Source organism: Chrysemys picta, chromosome 1 (assembly GCF_011386835.1).
Source record: "Chrysemys picta bellii isolate R12L10 chromosome 1, ASM1138683v2, whole genome shotgun sequence".
Taxonomy (NCBI): Eukaryota; Metazoa; Chordata; order Testudines; family Emydidae; genus Chrysemys; species Chrysemys picta.
The window spans coordinates 218,249,663-218,266,054 of record NC_088791.1 but is presented as its reverse complement, the minus strand read 5'-3'; the positions used below and the strand labels follow the sequence as shown (position 1 = coordinate 218,266,054).

Here is a 16,392-nt window from a genome sequence, read left to right as displayed (position 1 = left end):
TACTGGATATAATAATGCTGCTTTTCTGTCAGCTTCCACAAATTCTCACCTCAAACAGAAAAACAACAATAGAAATAGTGACAAATAAATGAGAGTTTGTAAACCTTTTTCATCTTTATTAATCTATGGTGATATTAGGAATAGGAGTAAATGAAATTTTTATATTTAAAATTAATCTGATATTGATGCCTTAACCTAAAATTTATATACAAATACAAGCTCTTATCCAAAATTTTGGCCAGATCATATTCCTGCTTTAAATGCTGGTGTTATTTATCCTGAATGGAAATAAAAATATAAAGGAGGTTCAACATGTAAAGGAACAGAGGAAAGAAAAGCATTGGAAAGTTATATGAAATATAGGTGCTGATGCAGAGGCTAAAGTAGGGGGAAAAAACAAGTTAAAAATTACTTAGACAAGTTAGAGGTCTTCAAGTCCTCAGGGCCTGATGAAATAAATCCTAGAATACTCAAGGAGCTGACTGAGGAGATATCCGAGCCATTAATCATTATCTTTGAAAAGTCATGGAAGATGGGAGAGATTCCAGAAGACTGGAAAAGGGCAAATATAGTGACAATCTATAAAAAGGGAAATAACAACCCGGGCAATTACAGACCAGTCAACTTAGCTTCTGCACCCAGAAAGATTTACACTGCTCTACAGCCAAAATGCTTCTGAAATAAATGTAGTCAAACTTTACTAATTCTGGGTCACTGAGAATGAAAATGATGCTTAAAATTGTTGATTGGCTCTAGTTTTCAAGATATGCTATTGGGTCAGTGTATATACGACCCTTGACTTGGGAATGGCGGAGGATAAGTGAGTTATAAGGGGAAGGGATCTCAATTTAAACCAGAAATGACTAAAATACATCTTTGACTGGATCTATGAAAAAATCTATGACTGGGTTTGGACAGTACTTGCTTTTTAGGCAAAACAATGAATGATGCAATCTGAAGCTGGTATTGCGTCATACATGATATGAATTGCATCATGTTATTCCTAGAAGTCATGGATGATGCAATCATAATGAAGCTTACATCACTCTGCTGAACAAATTGCCCTATATCAGCTCTAGAAATCATACAGTGTAGTGCTCTCTTATTTGTCAGTGTTTGATTTTGCAAAGGGACACATTTCTGTTTAGCCAAAGTGAGCAGAGATGCCTCGTGCTTGTGTGAACAGTGCAGATAACTTCTGCTATGTTTGTGGTGAAGTGACTTTTGCATCACAAAAGTGCAGTATAACCACTATGGTTAAGAAAGCCTATCACCTTTATTTTGGCTGCAAAATTGGAGATCAGGACAAGAGGTGGGCCCCACACATATGCTGCAACACTTGTGCAACAAATCTTCGCCAGTGGTTGAACAGGAAAAGGAAATCTATGCCTTTTGCAGTGCCAATGATTTGGAGAGAGCCAACAGATCATACCAGCAATTGTTACTTCTGCATGGTGCCTCCAGTTGGGAAAAGTGTGTCAAAGAAGAAAAAGTGGACTGTGCATTATCCAAACATTCCATCAGCTATACGCCCAGTACCCCACGGAGAAGGACTGCCGGTTCCTGATGCACCAGAATCATTCTCACTTGAGTCAGACGAGGAAGAGGATGAAACTTTCTGGTCCTGAACCATCAATGTTACAAGACCCACATTTTCTCCAATCCTCCTCCTCTAAACCACACCTCATAACACAAGGTGAACTGAATGACCTTGTCAGGGATTTGGAACTACCCAAGAGTAAGGCAGAGCTGTTGGGCTCCAGACTACAGCAGTGGAATCTCCTGGCAGGTGATGTTAGGGTTTCCATGTTCCATGACCGTCAAAAGGATCTCGTCCCATGCTTCTTCATGGAAGGTGATCTTGTAGCCTGCAACAACATCGATGGTGTGATGGCAGCCCTCAACATCGTTCACGATCCAGATGAGTGGAGACTGTTCACTGATTCATCGAAGATGAGTCTTAAAGCTGTTTTACTGCATAATGGCAATGTTTTACCATCAATTCCAGTTGGTTATGCAGTCCATATGAAGGAAACCTATGACAACATGAAACAACTTTTGAGGTGCATAAACTATGACCAACATCACTGGCAGCTTTGTGGCAATTTGAAGGTTGTTGCTCTCTTGCTTGGTCTGCAGACTGGATACACAAAGTACTGCTGTTTTTTCTGCGAATGGGATAGTCGTGCAAGAGATTCCCACTACATCAAGAAAGATTGGCCACTCCAACAGTCATTGGAGCCTGGGAGGAAAAGTGTTCAGCATCCACCACTTGTTGAATCAAGGAAGATTTTGTTACCACCCTTACACATCAAGCTGGCTCTGATGAAGAACTTTGTCACGGCCATTGACAAAACACAAGCAGCTTTCAAGTACCTCCGTGGAAAATTTCCAAGGTTAAGTGAAGCTAAGATAAAGGAAGGTGTCTTTGTTGGTCCTCAGATTTGTGAACTTCTTCGAGATGATGCATTTGACCATGCACTGCGTGGCAAGGAAAAGACGGCATGGAAAGCCTTCCAGTTAGTGGCAATTAATTTTCTCGGAAACAACAAGGCAGACAACTACAGGTTGTTGGTGGAAAACCTCCTCAAGGCATACAAAAGCCTTGGTTGCAACATGTCACTAAAGATACATTTTTTGTACTCTCATCTAGATTTTTTTCCACCGAACTGCGGAGCAGTGAGCGACAAGCACGGTGAGCGATTTCACCAGGACATTGCAACAATGGAGAAACGCTATCAGGGCAAATGGAGCCCATCAGTGCTTGCAGGCTATTGCTGGACAGTGACAAGAGATGCTCCATTTAATGAATACAAGAGACAAGCCAAGAAGCGCCGAGTAGACACTGAATAGGACTAAACTATATACGTAATAGTTTTTTGCCTTTTGTTTCATAATAAATTTTATTTATATAACCCTTTTGCTGATTTTAAAGTGTTACATAAACAGGACAGGTGAAATATTATCATGTAAAGCAACCATAAACACATGAAAAGACCTAGGTTTACAATTTATGATTAAAACTGTACTATCTCCACAATATACATAGACATAAAATGTAAAAACTTAAATATCTTAGAAACAGTAGCCAATCAGTTGTTTTAATTGTCATATTTGAATTCAGCACATCAAAATACATAATAAATAGCACATTTTATCTCTGAAGCAGATGACTTCTCAAAAATTGTAGACCAGTGTTATGGAGTAAATAATTAAGCAATCAATTTGCAAACATCTAGAAGATAATAAGGTGATAAGTAACAGTCAGCATGGATTTGTCAAGCACAAATCATGTCTAACCAACCTGATAGCTTTCTTAGACAGGGTAACAAGCCTTGTGGATAGGGCGAAGTGGTAGATGTAGTATATCTTGACTTTAGTAAGGTTTTTGATACTATCTCGCATGACCTTCTCATAAACAAACTAGGGAAATACAACCTAGATGGAGCTACTATAAGATGGGTGCATAATTGGTTGGAAAACCGTTCCCAGAGAGTAGTTATCAGTGGTTCACAGTCATGCTAGAACGGCATAACAAGTGGGGTCCCGCAGGAATCAGTTCTGGGTCTGGTTCTGTTCAATATCTTTATCAATGGTTTAGATAATGGCATTGAGACTACACTTATAAAGTTTGTAGACGATACCACGCTGGTGGTGGTGGGTTTTTGCAAGTGCTTTGGAGGATAGGATTAAAATTCAAAATGATCTGGAAAACTGGAGAAATGGTCTGAAGTAAATAGGATGAAATTCAATAAGGACAAATGCTAAGTACTCCACTTAAGAAGGAACAATCAGTTGCACACATACAAAATGGGAAATGACCGCCTAGAAAGGAGTACTGCGGAAAGGGATCTGGGGGTCACAGTGGACTACAAGCTAAATATGAGTCAACAGTATAACACTGTTGCCAAAAAAGCAAACATCATTCTGGGATGTATTAACAGGAGTGTTGTAAGTAAGACACGAGAAGTTATTTTTCTGCTCTACTACTCTGTGCTGATTAGGTTTCAACTGGAGTATTGTGTCCAGTTCGGGTGTCACATTTCAGGAAATATGTGGACAAATTGGAGAAACTCCAGAGAAGAGCAAGAAAAATGATTAAAGGTCTAGAAAACATGACCTATGAGGGAAGATTGAAAAAATTGGGTTTGTTTAGTCTGGAGACGAGAAGACTCAGAGGGGACATGATAACAGTTTTCAAGTACATAAAAGGTTGTTACAAGTAGGAGGGAGAAAAATTGTTTTTCTTAACCTCTGAGGATAGGACAAGAAGCAATGGGCTTAAATTGCAACAAGGGAGGTTTAGGTTGGACATTAGGAAAAACTTCTTAACTGTCAGGGGTGGTTAACCACTGGAATAAATTGTCTAGGGAGGTTGTGGAACCTCCATCATTGGAGATTTTTAAGAGCAGGTTAGACAAACACCTGTCAGGGATGGTCTAGATAATACTTAGTCCTGCCATGAGTGCAGGGGACTGGACTAGATGACCTCTCAAGGTCTCATCCAGTCCTATGATTCTCTTTCAACTTGCACTAGTGTAACTGAGGAGTAATTCCAGCAACTTAATGTTGTTACACTGATGTATAAAGCTGGTATATTAGAGGTGAACCCACACTACTTTTTAATGTGCTAGTTATATTCCTCTCTGTATTCTATTAGCAGGAGACAAGTGTCTTCTTAAGGCTTGAAGAGGGCCACTGGAAAGTCAACTTGATCACAAATGTAAGAGTAGCCTCCCTGGAATAATAGCTTGTATGGACACGCATACACCAGTATTTTGTGCCCTAGCGCTACTCTGGCCCTGATCATGCTTTCTAGATACTTGCAGGAACCCTTTGTGTTTAGATCTCTCCAATTCTGTGTGGAATACTGTCCTCAGCAACCTCTATGGCATCCTCCCCATCACTGAACTCTGGAGAGGCCTCTCCGTGGGCCCAAGGGTCAGTACAGGGGTCAGGAGGTAAAGGACTGGGCAGGGCCGGCTCCAGGCACCAGCGAAGGAAGCAGGCGTTTGGGGCAGCCAATGGAAAGGGGCAGCACGTCCGGGTCTTCGGTGGCAATTCAGTGGTGAGTCCCTCAATCCCTCTCGGAGCGAAGGACCCGCCACCAAATTGCCACCGAAGAATGAAGTGGCGCGGTAGAGCTGCCGCCGAAGTGCTGCCAATTGCGGCTTTATCTCCCTCCCCCACCCCCCGCTTTGCCGCTTGAGGTGGCAAAAAAGCAGGAGCCGGCCCTTGGACTGGGTGGGGGGAGGGGGAATGGGTTGGGCTAAAGATGATGTTAGGTGAGATGCAACCTCTCCATCCTCATAGAGACTAAAATTCAATCTCAGGCTGTAATATTTTTTCTGCGGCACCTCCTCCCTGTGACATAAAGTGCAGCCATGCTCAGGGCAGGGGTATTCCTGGTAGTGTAGCTCCATTACAGAGAGAGGGGAAAAGAAGCCCTTTGCCTACACTGCTCAGGGAAACAATGCTAGAACCTTGCTAACAATAACCATGTCTGAACATAATCGTTGCTAGTGTGGTTTCAAATGCAGTATGCACAGGATAGTCATAGCAGCTCTTGCATCAGTATACTACAAATTGACAGTTTTCTCTAATACATCATTTAGTTCTTTAACTTCGTACATGCAGATCCAATATCACAATGCACTCACTCTTAAGCTTGGACTATATTAGTAGATCTTGTTGTTGCAAGCACCATTAGAAGGGTCTACCATACTTGTAATACACTTCATGTTCACACTCAAAAATGCAGCTATGCACAAGTGTTGCCAGCACTAATTCAATTGCTGATAAAATTCGGGCCTGTGATTCACCACTGGTGGTAGCAACAGTAGAAGTTATAGTATGGTGCAATTTGCTAAATTAGACACTCTGTAAATGAATCTAGAAATCAATGTGGGACAGAATGAAGATTTTGCTCAGGTTAAAGAATACAAATCTAGAAATGGCATAGATGCACAATATTTTCCTTAAAGGAACTCACTTGTTCCAAAACTGTGTCTGAAATGTGAGAACTATCCATGTTATTTTCTAGTGTAAAATAAAATTGAGTGGTAAGGATTGCCAATCTCCTACGAAAAGTCACTACTTATGTATGGAACCAGTGAATTTAATACTGACAAAATTAAGTAAAGCTACTAGAATTCATTGGCTTTCTAGATGACCCCCTTCTGATTTTTATATATCTCAGTGCTGAATAATACTACAGAATATTTTAAAGTCTGAAAGAAAAAAATTGAGGGGCAAACCAGCTGCACAACATATACCAGAATGAACATGCAGTGATTTGTGTTTGAGCTGTTATTGCTTTTAATGGAAAATACGTGTCCTACTTTGACTTAATGTCTTCATTGCAATGATTAATGCATCTGCATTTTTGTGTGATTATTTTGTAATTAAATGTTTTGTTGTTACTAATTGCCCATTACAAGGAACAAGTTATAGAACATTAGTCTGTTCATCTCGCTGAGAGATTTAACTCCATTATAATCAAATCATAAATGAGAGGGAGCTGCTGGCATGGAGTTCTCTATAAAGGCCCCTTTGGTCTGGAATTACTTCCCCCTTGGTCCACCAGAATGCAATTTATTAACTTTCCACACATGTTGCAAGGTCCATCTTTTCTCCGAGCCTGCAGGCGGGGTGGGTTGGGAGAAGGGAATAGGGTACTGCACAGTTTCATGTCCTATAAGTACTGGCACCACAGAAGCATCTGTTTGAGTTGCTTAGGCTATTAAGCAATTGACATTTTGTCATGGAAAAAGTAAATAAATATTTCAGAATTTAAAACAAAACACTAAACATGTTCTTTGAATCGCCTATAAAACTATTGTAAAGGCCATGGGGAAATAATGACAGTACACAGATGAAGACATACTTTCCTGGAAGTCTAACCCACAGAAGGTTATCAAAATCATGACAATATCTCAGGCCTGATCCTGCAAAGAAGTATGCATGTGCTTAACTGTTTGCACTGTGAATAGTACTATTCACTGCCTGCACAGTATGTCTACAAACAGGTGTGATTATAGCTTGTGTAGACGTACCCAAGCAAACTTTCATGTAGACATACACTCAATGTGTAAAATTAAGCATATTAATAAGCAGGATCAGGACCTTAATTTGATAGAGCTAGAAAAAAATGTAACAAATAAATCAAAATTTGTCAAATATGAGAACATGCAATATTAATTATTTAATGTTGCTACATAATGGAGAGCGACAAATGAAAATGTTTACTCACAAGGAAACTGACATTAAGCACATTTTCCACGGTCCCTTCAAAAGAGGGATTTTTCATAATTTGTTACCTGATTCTTCAAGACAAGGAAAAAGTCAGTGTTGGAAAATAGCTTGTTTTTAGACATTTTTCATGTTTTAGTTGTATTTAACAAGCAAGCTGGGAACCTAATTCTACAGATCATTAAACATTTTCCATGTTTTGTTTAAAACTGAAACATCTCAAAATACGAAACAATGAAAAGAATAATAAAGGATCCGTTACATCATGTATGAAGTGTTGACTCACTGAATTAATATATAAAGCAACAAGTTTGTCAATTACATTCCAAGCATGCCTGATATAATGGATAAAAAGCGTGTTCATCTGCTTAATTCTCTCAACTGTCATCTTTTCTTCAGCATAAGAAAGCAGATAGAAGAGCTAACATTATGAACAATGGGCCAGATTCACTCAAATGGGTGCCAGATGTAAATTACATTTCCCCAGTTAATTCCCTTGCCCCTCAGAGGATACACCCAGGAGTAGGAAAGGTGGTGTTTTCACGATCACCTTCACCTGGGATTTTCTACCATGGGGAAACAGTTTTCAGTACTCCTGCTCTAGCCTGCACTGCTTTAAATCTATGTTGGTCTTATACATTTTTAACGCTAGAACTGCCATACAACGAGGCCCCTATAAAAACACAGGTAGATTGTTTAAAAAAGGGAAACGTTTTATTGATTAGACTGTACTGTACAAAAGTAAACGAATATTCTTTAGGAACCATTAAGTTTTGCTGCAAAGTGAATTATTTCTATACCGACAATTTTTATAAATAAAAAGTAAAAAATACATAGATATATTCAATCATGTTGTCATTGTTCCTGTTAACAAACCCTTGGAAACAGAATCTGTTTTTTACTGACGCTTTCCTCCTTAATCACGCATGGATTTGTAGGGCAGCAGTTGGTGCTTTTTGTTTGTTTTTAGAAGAAGGCATTGAATTCTTTATTTTTGGGAATGAGGGCGTAGACACACATAAAATGATAGGTTACATTTTAGGCCTACTTACCTAATTAATATTATTTTAATCAGAAAGGGGACAATAGATAGAATACTAAACACCATTTTGACTTACAGGTGTATAGTTGTCTATACACAACTTCTATTTTGGGAATGCTCACAATATAGGCCAAACTCAAAAGGGAGTAGCTTGGCTCAGTTTATATGGACTGAGCCGGACAGCAGTTATGTGGTGCAGGCTTCTGCCACCAGGCCCCACCGCTAAGCTGCTGCAGGCCCTTCAACTGCAGAGGACAGCAACGATGAACCCCAACTGAGAAGACTCTCTGAGAGGATTCTGGGGGAACTCACAAGGAAACCAGAGGCATCAGCAAAGGAACTGAAGCCAGAGTAAGAAGTGGCCCAGGGAGCAGGCTTGGGGCACCCACCTGCAGGCTCTATATTTTGAATTATTGTTTTATTGGGCCTTGGGTTGGAACCTATCGCCAGGCAATGCAGCTGCAGACTCCTGCCACTGGTGACACAGCCAGAGTATTGCTACTAGGTGGCACTGCCAGGCATGGACACCAACCCTCTCCCTGGCCCACGACACAGTTCCTCTCCTTAGAAGTATGACTTATGTTCTTTGTTCCTAGGTTTATGACCTGGTATTTGGCTGTGTTAAAACACATGTTGTTTACATGACCCCACATTACCAAACAATCCATGTTGTTCTGTATAACTATGGCCCTTTGTTGTCAGATTTTATTTTATTTAATTTTTCTCAGGATTGTATTGGTGTTTTTTACTACAAGAACAAAAAGAGGTGAATATTGGTGGAAAAAACTATAAATTTTTCTGGGTAAATATCGGGGTTTATTTTGGTGGACGGAAGGATGGAGGGAAAAGTATTCAGTAGATTAACACTTTGATGAATGGAATTGCAGAACTAAAACAGAACTCAAAACACAATGCCACCTCTGAGTTTAAGAAAACAATATATCTTTAATCCCCAAATAAAACTTTTCATTTGAATAAAGTTTACTGCTGCAGACTTAGAACTATTAGCCTATACTTACCTTTAATAATTGTGCCACACCATCTGAGTGCACAGACTCAACTTCATCCTTTTTTCCTGTTTTTGTTTTTTTTTAAAAACGTTTGAATATTTCCTTGTGTTCTGAAACATATTCTGATACAGATTTCGTTTTCTTCCCATTTTAGTGTGTCAGATCTTTAAACTGTTATCTGCTAACAGCTTGAAATGTATACGTGGTGGGCGTGAGATTAATCAATATGTTTAGATGCACACGCACTTCAGAGCTTGTGTGAGTGCCTGTTTGTTTCTTGTGTGTATCTTCTAAACTAATACATAGCCTTCATCAGGGAGCTTTGCATATACACAGGGGTTAATGTATTATCATAATACATATATATCATGCAATCTATTGTATTTTCCTAATAAAACAATGTTTTTATATATTTGAATGATACAAAAGTAGGGTGAAAATTGGGGGAAATAATACTACTTTTTGTAAAACCTGGGATTTTTTCTATAAAAATCGGTTTAAACTGAAAATGAAAGGGCTTATGTATAACTGACCTGTCTCCATCATTATTTACCATTCCACAAAGTATCACCTCTCTCTCTATACCCAAACATGTATTGACTCAGCCCCATCTTTCCCTCCACAGCCCTAGTTCATCCCATACTCAGCTTTTAAATGTTAACCAGTGTTTAAAAGTTGAATTTGGTAGGGGAATATTGGAACATGGTGAGTATCAAACGTGTGAGTGGAGGGAACATAAAGGGAAAACGGACTGGGGATGAGGGCAGAAGGAACATGGGAGCAATGTAAGAGGAATGTCGAAGTATAAGTCTACAACAGGTCTTTGAGATGATATTATATATCAGCTTTGATAGCTATCCAAGTCACAATCACTATCAATGTTGATACAGACATCTTAAACAAATGGGAAATTCCACTAACCAAAACAAATCTTTAATAAAAACCTGTTAAGTTTGCTTAGGTGCATATTCCACCAACACAACCATATAAGAGCCAGGAAATAACTAGTTAACTCCTCACACAACCCTTGTAACCTATAACTATGATTTCATTTTCTGCAACATATTACCTCCACACCCACATCCCCCATTCATACCACACAGGTCGCCTCCCTCGACCTCTGCGCAAAACATGTAATCTTCTATTCTATATAGGTTCTTATACTATGCTAATCGGCACTGTATCTGATCACCTTCCAGTTGTGCATTAAGTGATATGACTAATACATGTCATGTGTTTCTTCTCTTATCATCTCCCCCGGGCAGAGGTGTGGGCAGTGAAGTGTTTTGTTTTGAAGGTTTTTAAATGTTATGCACATACGCATGCACACACATTTCTAGATATTTGTGTGAGAGAAGGCAAAGTCAAAGAAATGTGCCCTGCACTTGGAGCAGAAGGTGGCAAAGTTTGTGATAATCCGTGGTTCCTGCGGGAATTCATTCCACAGTCTTTGACTAGCCTCTGAGAAAACTCTGTATCCTGCCCAGGCAAGCTTTACTTACTGTAGAAAGTTCCATGTGGCAGAGAAGCAAAAATGTTGGCCATGGACTTCCATAGCTTTAGTTGAGCTTTTAGATTCCCTCAGCCCAAGGCCATTGAGTGCCTTGAAGATAAGGGCCAAGACCTTGAACTTGGATTTGATATTCTATGGGTATGGAAAGCCAGTATAGAGTGTGGAGGACAAGTCTGGTGTGCTCATGGTGGTAGCCAGTATTGCTGAGTAAATGCACTGCAGAGTTCTATACTAGAATCATAGAAATGTAGAGCTGAGAGGGACTTTGAGAAGTGCATTTGAGAAGTCATTAAGTCCTCCTGTGCTGAGGCAGGACCAAATAAACTAGTTAGGGATTCCTAAACACTGAAGGCTTCTTTCCCAGGAATATTGCATTACTGTAGTAATGCAGCCAAGAGATGCTGAGGCATGAATAACAGAGGCCAAGTAATCATTCATCAGATGGGATGCTGTTTCCTAGCTCAGTGGTTCTCAACCAGGGGGCCATGAGGCAGTTTCAGGGGGTTCACAAACCCAGCATCCCCTATGAGCAGAGTTGGGGGGAGATACAGGGGAGGTGTTGCTGTTCCCCCCAAACTGCAGTGCCTTGCCCTTGGGATTGCCCCACTCTGGTTAGCTCCACTTACACTCCCCACCTCCTCCTCTCCTTTCCCCCTAGAGGCCCCCCTCCCTGGCCAGGTCGGAGTCAGGAAGCCAGTGCAGGGCAGCTGCTGCTCTGGCTGGTGCCAGGGAGTGGGCAGCTGCTGTGGCATTCACCCACTCCCAACCCGTCTCCTCCTCCTGCTGCTTGGGGCTGCGGCTGCTCCTCAACTCCCAGCCCCTTTGACTGCTCATGCAACTGGTAAGAACTGCCTGGGCAGGGGGACCTGGCTTTGGGGCTGGCAGAGCACTCAGGGAGCAGCAACCCTCCCAACACACAGCACCTAGCTACCCTTCTCCTTGCACCCTGACCTACATCCCTGCCTGCACTCTGAGCTACACCCTGCCTGCACACAGCTCCTAGCTACCCTCCCTGCACCCTGAGCTATACCCTACCCGCACACAGCCCCTAGCTACCCCCTCCTTGCACCCTGAGCTACCCCCTGCCTGCACACAGCCCCTAGCTACCACCTGCCTGCACCCTGAGCTGCCCCCCGTCTGCACACAGACCCTAACTACCTCCCTCCCTGCACCCTGAGCAGTTTTCAGGCTTTTTGAACTGAACCTCACTTTGAATTATAATTTTTGGTTGCACCCCCTCCACTCAGACAGGCTGTGGACTGTTTTTCTACTAACCATTCACTGTTGGTTCATTAAGCCCCATTTTAGTTTATTGAATGATTGAATTATCTTATACAAAGCACTCAAGTGGTATTTTTGGCAATAGGTGGTACTATTTAAAAAGGATTTTGACTGTAACACATATCCAGTAAGAGTGTCTTAAAAAAAACCCCAACTAAAATAGAAACATATGAATGCTGTCTCCAAATCAGAAATAGTATACACAGAATGCACAGCAGCTTTTTTTTGTCAGGAACTCCCCTTGGTTTGACTTCATAGGGAAGGGGGGCAGCTCTGGTAAGGATGGCTGGCTGAAGCACTGCAGCCAAATGCACATACAAAACCACCGCCAGGCCAGCATTAGAGGGGCAGCAGTGAGAGTGTGACAAGTATAACGGTTAACTAAGTTACATTAGCCTAGTCTGATTTTCAGCAATGCTGAACATCCCCAACACCTTCCAGTGAAGCCGAAGCTGCGTGGGTGTCCAGTACTTCAGAAAATGAGCTAGGTTAGTCTTGTGGTTATGGTATTACCTTGGGAGGTCTGTTTTAGGTTCCCTGCTTTGCCACAAACTTCCTCTGTAACCTGGCCTCTCTGTGCCTGAGTTCCCCAGCTGTACAGTGGGGATAATGGCACTTCCCTACCTAACAGGAGTGTTGTGAGGATAAACACATTGACGCCTGGCAGGTCCTTCAGACACTCCATCCAAGGGGACCACCTAAGCACCCCACAGCTAGAGAGCCGGGCCCTCAGTCACTAAAGATATCCTGAACATTTCTGACAATGCAAAGGGGGGAGCTAAGAATCTAGGGGCTAGAGCGTAAGGTTTGGGGACTGGCCTAGGATCAGGTGGTTACAGCCTGTATCACACACAAAAGGCTGCCCCGGCCTTTAGCTCTGACCCAGGAACCCTTCACTGACCCCAGTCTTTCCCGAGTGATCGGAAGAGCTTGTGCAAAGCGCCCCAAACCTCTCCAGGCCGGCAGAGCCTTTTCCCCCTGGGGGTCGCCTCGCTCTCCCTCCTTCCCTTCCCAACGGGGGTGGCTGGCAGCAATTTCTCCTCTGCCGCCCCTGGGGCAGCTGCGCGCTTCCCCCCACCGCTGCGGCCGCTCTGCCCCGCTCAGGGGTGCTGAATCCGGCGCCCCTCCCTTCCCGCGCCTCGGCGTGTCCCTGCTGGCCAGCCCCAGCCGTGACACTGCGGGCTCCGCGGCGAGCCGGCTGGGCACGTCCCGCTCTACGCCTGCGGGGGCCGCTGGCGGGCGCGGGCTAAGCCGCTGTCTGCGACAGGGGGGGAGGGAAAGGTGCTGACTGAGCGGCTCGCTGGCCGGCCGGCAGCCGGAGCACTGCAGAGCCGCACCGCGGAGGCGGGGGAACGGGGACGGCACCTTCCCCCTTTGCAGCGCCGCCTCCTCGCTCCCCGCAGCTCCGCACTCCCGCCGCCCGTCTCCGCCGCGGCACCGCAGCCCCCGCCCCATGGACCCGGGACCCGGGGGGGCAGCCGCGGGGGGAGCGGGGCTCCTCCTGCCCCTCAGCGACACGGAGCAGCAGCGCTACTCCGAGCTCTTCTCGCTCTGCTGCTCGCCCGCGCCCGAGGGCGGCTCGGCACCAGCCCCAGCCGCCGGGGGGAGCAAAGTGGGCGACTTGTTCAGGGCATCGCAGCTCCCTGCGGACACGCTGCACCAGGTGGGTGAGCCAGAGGGCGGGGGCGCTCGGCTGGCTTGCACCCCTTCTGTCCCACGGGGGGGCACTTGGGTACCCCAGCCCTTGTGCCCCACTAAAGGGGAAGGGTTGGCGGGATTTCCAACTCAGCTGAATCTCCTGTCCTGGCTTAGCCTGCTCGGCGTGGGAGGAATTGGGGGGTGTATCAGGTGCACCCTGGGGAGAAAGTTTCCTCTGCCTTTTGTTCTTGTTTATTTGTGTCACTCACGCGCTCTTGTCTTCTCTCTCTCCACACCCCCCCCCCGCGACCCTCTAGTTATACTGTGTTTTAATACGAAGTAGATAAGCCCGTGGGTTTAAGCAGACAAGTGATACCTCTCGAGAAAGTTGGAAAAATATGTGTAGAACTTCCCTGGGCTGTGCATTAAAATCCTATCACATGGTGAAACTGTCTGGAGTGCTGGATTTGGGATTTTAGTTGTGTGACAAAAAACGAAAGTTTTTTTTTGTCGTGATCTTTGTCTTTTAAGAAAGAAAGAAAAGAGGATTTAAATTTTCATGAGTATTGTTGGTAAGATTGTATGCTGTGTGTTATTGCTTTTAAAAAAATGTTTAGGTTGTTCTGAATTTAGCTATCCAGAAAAGTTAAACACTACTCAGAGTATTGTATGCCACTGAATCTATATGTGCTATTTAACCAGCTAATATTTAATGCATTGTAAGTGCTAAGTATTCTGAATATTTTTATTATTATTAGGATTCCGAGATTTTAAACTGGAATGGAGTATTTAGTAACTTTAGCTAGTTTAACCCCTCTTCTTTTACTCTTTCAATAGTCTAGAGAGTCTGAAACAAATGAGTATCCCACTAACTGTTGAAGGTATATAGTCAGCTGAAGACTGTTTACTGTTTGCTATATAATTCTCTGCTAAGGGCCTTAAAAATATTTGTAGCAGTAAACTTTGCACTGTTACAATTGTACATAGCATTTTTTGAGACAGCTTTGTATTTGACATGTTTTTTTTGGCAAACACAAATATGTAATCAGAACTTTTTTTTTAATCTGCCCTAAACTGTCTTGTAATATTGCGATAGTTGTTCAGTAGCTGCTGTTTCATTCACTAGGTGTTTATGTATTAGCAGTGGGTGATATGAGCCCTTTGTACTGTTTGCGCATCAGTGTACATGAACAGTCATTCGGGATCCCTTGGGATGAATGCAAGATTATTTGTTATCCTTTGGGGGTATATATGCAATATTATTTATTTTTACATAGACTAAGACTTTAAACAAATTAAGTATTATCATAAATTTCATTAGACATATTCCTAGATCAGCTTTGATTACCAAAATAAATATAATAAAAATGTTGTGTATCCCAGGTTTATGAATCATACTGAGAAGATTTTTTGTGACAATCCCCGAATAAAATATAAACAATACAACATTTAAAATGTATGTAAATACAAAGAGTAGACAATTATATTATGTATGCTTACAAATGATATGTATAGTAAGCAGGTCTTAATTCTTCTTTTCCACCTGCGGAATAGTAATTTTGATTAACTCAGTCTAGTAGCACACTCCGGTTAGTAATTAAACTAAACCTAGGAAGAAAAACACCAAACTTGTATTTTGTTGTCAGGAATTTAAGAAATGTTGTTATTCAGAAATTCTTGTTATACATCAAACAGAAACAAATAATGTCAAGACTAAGTTGACAAACAGGTATAACTGGCCATGGCCTGCAGGGACTAAACTGTGTCGTTTCCCTGGAAACAGTCAGGCCTTCTCTTAATGAGCATTTAATTTGGATTTACATAATGTCCAGGAGATTCTGAAGTACAATAGGGGAAGTTACTTCCATGACCAGATGCCCTCCACTGTTCCAGGTGCTGCTTACTTAATAATATCCAGAGAAAAAATGTTGCCAGTCACTTGTAGTACCACTGTTGGGAGTCAAAGGGTATGTCTACACTGCCCACTTACGGTGGTATGTAGAGTACATACACTGCATGCCCCCCTGGCATGGGTATAAACAGCAGTGTAGAGGGTGAGACACTGCTTAGGTGAGGAGGGTACAGACACGCCAAAACCTTAGGGTGCATACCCTACATGGCTCTCTATGCATCCAAGCAGTGCCTCCCCCTTCTACACTGATATTTTTTAGCAATGTTGCCTCCTGCTGTCTTTCCACTGCTGGAACTTTCTCCACTGCCAGAGCCTTTTACTGCCATGTCTAGCTATGCATCGCAGCGTGGACGCAGCATGCGTTCTGCTACAGTGTGTAGCTACAAGTATCCTACACACTGCTACAAGTGTAGACAAGGACAAAGTGTGTTTGGATCTGCCATGGTTCAGTGGGGCTCCTTATGAATGCTTGCAGGAATTCACTCACCTGGATCTAATTGCAGGGTTCGGGCCTTAAATTTACTAACATTTGGGAAAGAGGAAAAAGAATTTCAAACAAGAAAGAATGCTTAAGGAACTTATTTTTAAAAGGAAAACTGGATTGATAATCTTGAAGTTACTTATATAAATCAAATCTATTATTGATTTTTCTTAATACATTTTTATTCCATATCTCTTATTTTAGCATAGTATATTAGCACTGTATCGTTTGAGTGATTTATTATAGTATTGCACGCATTTTCTT

At 42.5% G+C, this 16,392-nt stretch overlaps 1 protein-coding gene across 14 annotated transcripts in view; it reads left to right on the top strand.

The window, feature by feature from the left end:
- The first annotated feature begins 13,335 nt into the window (after positions 1 to 13,335).
- REPS2 (RALBP1 associated Eps domain containing 2) overlaps positions 13,336 to 16,392 on the top strand; it is a 142,732-nt gene continuing 139,675 nt past the window's right edge. For 13 of the 14 annotated variants that reach the window (XM_042840160.2, XM_024110904.3, XM_065580214.1 and 10 more), the window contains exon 1: positions 13,409 to 13,760. In XM_042840160.2, the coding sequence (XP_042696094.2) occupies positions 13,551 to 13,760 (210 nt within the window). In that variant the 5' untranslated portion in view covers positions 13,409 to 13,550. Of the gene's footprint in view, positions 13,761 to 16,392 lie in introns of all 14 variants that reach the window. The other variant, XM_024110897.3, reaches the window with a different exon arrangement.